Source organism: Morone saxatilis, unplaced genomic scaffold (genome assembly GCF_004916995.1).
Source record: "Morone saxatilis isolate NCDOM2014 unplaced genomic scaffold, NCSU_SB_2.0 Contig21, whole genome shotgun sequence".
Classification (NCBI taxonomy): domain Eukaryota; kingdom Metazoa; phylum Chordata; class Actinopteri; family Moronidae; genus Morone; species Morone saxatilis.
Window position 1 is genome coordinate 583410 of NW_023339774.1, and position 5024 is coordinate 588433.

At 43.1% G+C, this 5024-nt stretch overlaps 1 protein-coding gene across 1 annotated transcript in view; it reads right to left on the bottom strand.

Moving 5' to 3' along the window:
• The window catches only part of prrc1 (proline-rich coiled-coil 1), a 10983-nt gene that overhangs the window by 4759 nt on the left and 1200 nt on the right, over positions 1-5024 (bottom strand). Inside the window, 7 exon segments of the mRNA XM_035667750.1 lie at positions 1153-1256; positions 1367-1530; positions 1637-1739; positions 2777-2922; positions 3908-4037; positions 4040-4317; positions 4423-4540. Coding sequence (XP_035523643.1) covers positions 1153-1256; positions 1367-1530; positions 1637-1739; positions 2777-2922; positions 3908-4037; positions 4040-4317; positions 4423-4501 — 1004 coding nt within the window. The 5' untranslated portion in view covers positions 4502-4540.

Here is a 5024-nt window from a genome sequence, read left to right on the forward strand (position 1 = left end):
GTAGTAGTAGTATATATATACGGTCATAGTATATATATAGGTACTCAGTACTAGTACGTAGTACGCGGTACGTACAGTATTAGGTATAAATGTTTTGCAGCATACAGCATTTCGATGGTATATGTCCAGTATCATTCCAGCCCGTATCAGGGTAGTTAGTTCTGTAAAATAACAGCATCGTTTGGTTCTTCCATGCACGAGAGAACGGGTATAATCACGTAAATGTAGGGGGTAAACCATCTCTTTCAGGCCTTGTCTCCTCTGGCTAGCTCTGTCAGCAATGATTTTAACAATGGTGTGTGGGCTCAGAGCGAACAATACCTTTAGTCAGTTACATTCAGATTCGGCTGTCACGCCTATCCAAGATCTGCCCAGGAGGATGCGGAGCTAACGACTACCAGATGTGCAGGGCACTACCGATTCTCGGACACATCCCACCTTCCATCAAGGCCCTGGCCCAGTGGGATTAAATAGAACAGGAATGTTTAGTGCGATATTGCCTGAAACTATCACTAGTATCCTGACAGTAATACATGAGACAAGATAATCCTGTCGAAAAAATCAGGTTCCTCTGGCTCCTCCTAGTGGCTGTGCTGAATGTAGTTTAGGGTTCCTACTTGATAAATGACTCCAAAGCGGCTGACGAAGAACACGCACAGCGTGGAGAGCCGAGAGGTTCCCCCAACAGGGTCTTCAGGGTAGGACTCAAGAATTCCAAGGATAGGTCTTTCTTCGGCCCGCGCGGACACCAAACAAAACCAGAAACCAAAAACGAGGAAAGGGTTACCTCTGGGTTAGTTTAAAGAGCACTATCGATCGAAACAGACCAAGTAAGAGATCAATAAGTCAAAAAAGAAAGGCAAGAGATATTACAAAAAGAACAATAAATGACTACGTTTTTTATAGAGAAAAACCGACCTGTCTGAGCAAATAATAAAGAAGAGAAAAACACAACGAGCAAACCAGAAAAAGAGTAGATTTAATGGAGAAATGGGAGCGAGACAGGAGGAAGTTTCCCCTGACTCAACAACTGACAAAGTTCTGTGATTTTTTTAAGGGAGTCTGGGGCCGATTTGCCACTCAAATTACTGTTTTAAACTGTTTGAATTGGAAAGAGCTTTGGTTCTCAATGTATGTGTGTTTTCTTCCTACTTGTCAGGAAAGAGCTCGGCGATGAAGTTTTCCAAAGAGACCACTGGCTGCTTCTCATGAATCACACCGGATCGACGCAGGCTGTCAATGCGCTCTTGAGCGCCCTGCAAACAAACACGCAGGTTTTAGTCGGAACTGATGAGTATAAAGAATTCTGACCTTGCTGTAACATTCATTTTAAATAATATGGTAGGAAAACTAGTAGTGAACTGACCTTGACACCAGCTGCGTAGCCCACAGGCTGTGGGGCGATGTTAGACTGACCAGGCTCTCCAGTGACCATGGCCATTCCAAAAACCTCCTGGAAGGCATCTCTGACTGCTTCCACATTCTGCTCCTTATCTGAAGTCACCACAATGTCAATGTCCCCACCAGACTCTGGAGAGCAACAACACAACAACATTTATTGAGGACATTTTAACATTTAGTCAACTTTCTTCATGAAGGGGTAATGCAGTGCTGAGGAGTGAACAGGTTGACTCACTGATGTATGGAGCCATGCCAGGATCCAGAGTGGTGATCATGGACTCCACGGAGTGCTTGGTTTTGTCCAGGACTGTCTTTACTACATGGTTACCTGCTACTCCCTAATGAAAACACAGACAAAACACAGAACATGACAGAATTCAATCCTAAAAATGGACACATTCATACAGACCAATAAAATTTCACAATTTGTTTATAAATCTGATATCACATGAGCCACCAAACTACCAGCAACATAAAGAAGGAAACAACTAAATATTTCAGTTTTTTGTTAAAGCCACAGCTACCTAGCTAGTTAATCTAAATTAATCGTTAGCTAGCTAGTTATGATGCATTCCATATAATGCATTCCATCTGTTGAACTGGGAAGTCAGAATTTCAACTGGAGAAAGTTCAACTGGATGCCCAACTAGGAAAGTCAGAAGAACCTCAACAACCACAACCTCAAAATCCAAGATGGCTGCTCCACACGTCAAGTTTAAGTAATTGTAGTAAAATTAAAATTGTAGTAATATTCTGTTTATTAGCACTTGTCTTTTGTTTTTCATTAAATCAGCTGTACACATATTACTGGCCCAGATCTGTCTGTGGACATCTTTGTATGAGCAAAATACAGCGTAATGCAAGGTATTGCTAACAATGGCTAATGGCTAACCTGGCTGGGGCATGTGTCACATCTATATATATATGTATGTATGTGACAGCTAAAGACAGACAGGAAAGGGGGGCAGAGAGAGGGATAACCATCGTCAAATGTGGTTGTTTTTTCAACATAGAGAGCCTAGCACATACCATATCTAAGTTCAGGAAAGGAGGAAGTTGACCGAGGTTCTGACCGAGGCTTGCTCAGCTGTTATTGGAGCACAGAGCAAAAAGGGGACTTAAGAAGGGTAATTTAAACAGGGATTTAGAAGATGACTCTGTGCTAATAATGAATCACCTGGGGCTAACTACAGTACAATAGCAGCCAAATGGTGCAAATCACATCCTCAGAGGATACATCTGGAGTTATTAGAGCCAGGCCAACATTAGTTAATTGCAGATATATGGGTCTATATGGGTCTGGGTTTGAATGTATTTATTGAATGTGTGAAATGTGTGTTTGAAGTCAAATCATATTTGATTAGAGGGGTATTACCTTGAAAAAGCCCCAGATGCCTCCACCAGTGTTGGTGTCTCCAGACACTCTGGGATCTTCCTGCTCCTCTGGGAAAGTGATGGGAGATCCAGTATCTAATCCTCCTGACATGGCTGGCTGCTGAACCAGGGGGTTTGACACAACACCTGGAAGATGGGACAATTTTTAAAACACAACTATAAGGAAAAACACGTGACAAATGTCATTGTACCAACGTTCAACTTAAGGGTGTTAAGAGTATTTGTACTAAAATTGTAGCAACTGGCCAGGAGGTGGGGCTATAACAACAAACAGTTTTGGCATGTAACTTTGGATTCGCAAGACTCAATTCTATTCTAGACGTATCTGTGCATATAAGCCACACCCACTTGGCCTTGATAGATTTTCTGCCATTTTGAGTTTTGTCCAAATCTGTTTTCTCACTACTCTTCCTACAAATTTTAAGCAATCAAAATTGGTTACATAGCATATCTGGACCAATCCAGTCAAAACATGGTCCACATAAACAAACACAGTGGAGTATATAATATGTTTATATATTAGTATAGTACATATAGTATGTATGTCAATAGAATGTTAAAATCTGGAAAATGTAAATAGACCCTGCAATTGTCTTTTAAACCTGCACTAACGAATAAAGAATTATTTATTATAACGACCTGTGTCTTTAAGTTCAGTTTTAGATTAACACCCATAAATCAAAATTGGCTTAAAGGACCAGTGCGTAGGAGTGGAATCTAGCAGTGTAGTTGCAGATAGCCACTCCCTCCTAGGACTCACCCTGCGTTTCTGACAATCCCCCCCCAATTTGGATTTGGTTGCAAATCTTTCCATGTCATCACACAGTCATCTTTTATATGTACATGCATTTGCCAGGTTGTAAATGATCTCTTCATTTCATCACAGTGACACAGGAATAACATCACACATCAAAAACACAAGAGGGCACCAAGGTACTGGTGCCCTCTTGTGCATCAGATTTCATGTCATATATTCAAACTTCATAATACTGTCCTGAACAGGGTGCCATAATATGTGTATCTATCACATATGTGGTTTGGAATAGTGAGTTCCACCTGTTGACAATGTTCATATACATACATAGTTGTTAAAGAAAATCATGGCTGTTACCTGGCATGGCGGTAGGACTGGAGAATGTTGGCATCAGTGGCGTCTGTGGCGTTCGCCCAGCGTGACCCCGCGTGATGTCATATCCGGCACTCATGGAGAAGCTGGATACGGGTGGACCTACAGGAGGGGCGACAGTGCTAGACGCGAGCGCCCGGGGGGGGCGGTGGGTGTCGTATGGGGGAAGGCAAGAGGAGGCAGAGTGGGGGAGGTGGAAGGAGGGAAGGGGGAGCTGCTGGTGAAGGGGGAGGCAAGTGTGGAGGCAGGAGGAAACTGGGAGGAGAGGGAGGGGGCTGCAGCCAAAGGGCTGCTGAAAGCAGGGAGGGAGGGAAGAGGGGGGAGGGAGGTGGAGACTGAGGGGTTACCAATGGAGACGGAGCTGGTGCCTGGGAGGGACAGAGGGCTGGACAGACCTGAAACACAAAGAACAACTTAGGGATACTAAAGACTGAAGACTAAAGAGGACTGGAGGTTCACTGGTTTGCTCACATAAGAACATTTCACAGGTCATGTCTTACCTATGGTCATTGGTAAACCAGTCAGAGGAGGCGTAGGGCTGGCAGGAGGCGTAGTCTCAATCCCACTCTCTTCCATCATCTTCTCAGCCTTATATCTTAACTTCAGCCCACAATATAGCTGCAATAAGAGGTTGTGATCAGTCAGGGTGTGTTTAGCTTATCAGATGACTGGTAGGCAGCCCAAAGTGCAACTTTATCCATCTACAGTACAGAATTTAAAATGTGCACATTTGCTTTTAAATATGCAACACCCCAAAGCAAAGCAGTCACCACTGTCAGCTCTCATTTTTCAAATAGGAACAGAAATTGGATCACAAGTGTAGCAAACTAAAATGATCATGGGTGTGGAAGAGTCTAGTTTGATTAACATTTTACAACTTGTGGGTTTTGAGGAGTTTGGACAGCAATTAGACAGTGATAATAAGAGTGAGAGATAGGGACAAAGAGTGACAGTGTGAATGAGTGTTGATTGTGTTAACCTCGCGTGTGATAGCGGATGAGTAATTGCGGAACGCACCAATTTATCTGCAAATGTATCGGTCCATATTCACCTTGTTTGACGGACATGACGCATTATGATCTGCAAATAAGATGGCATTCAC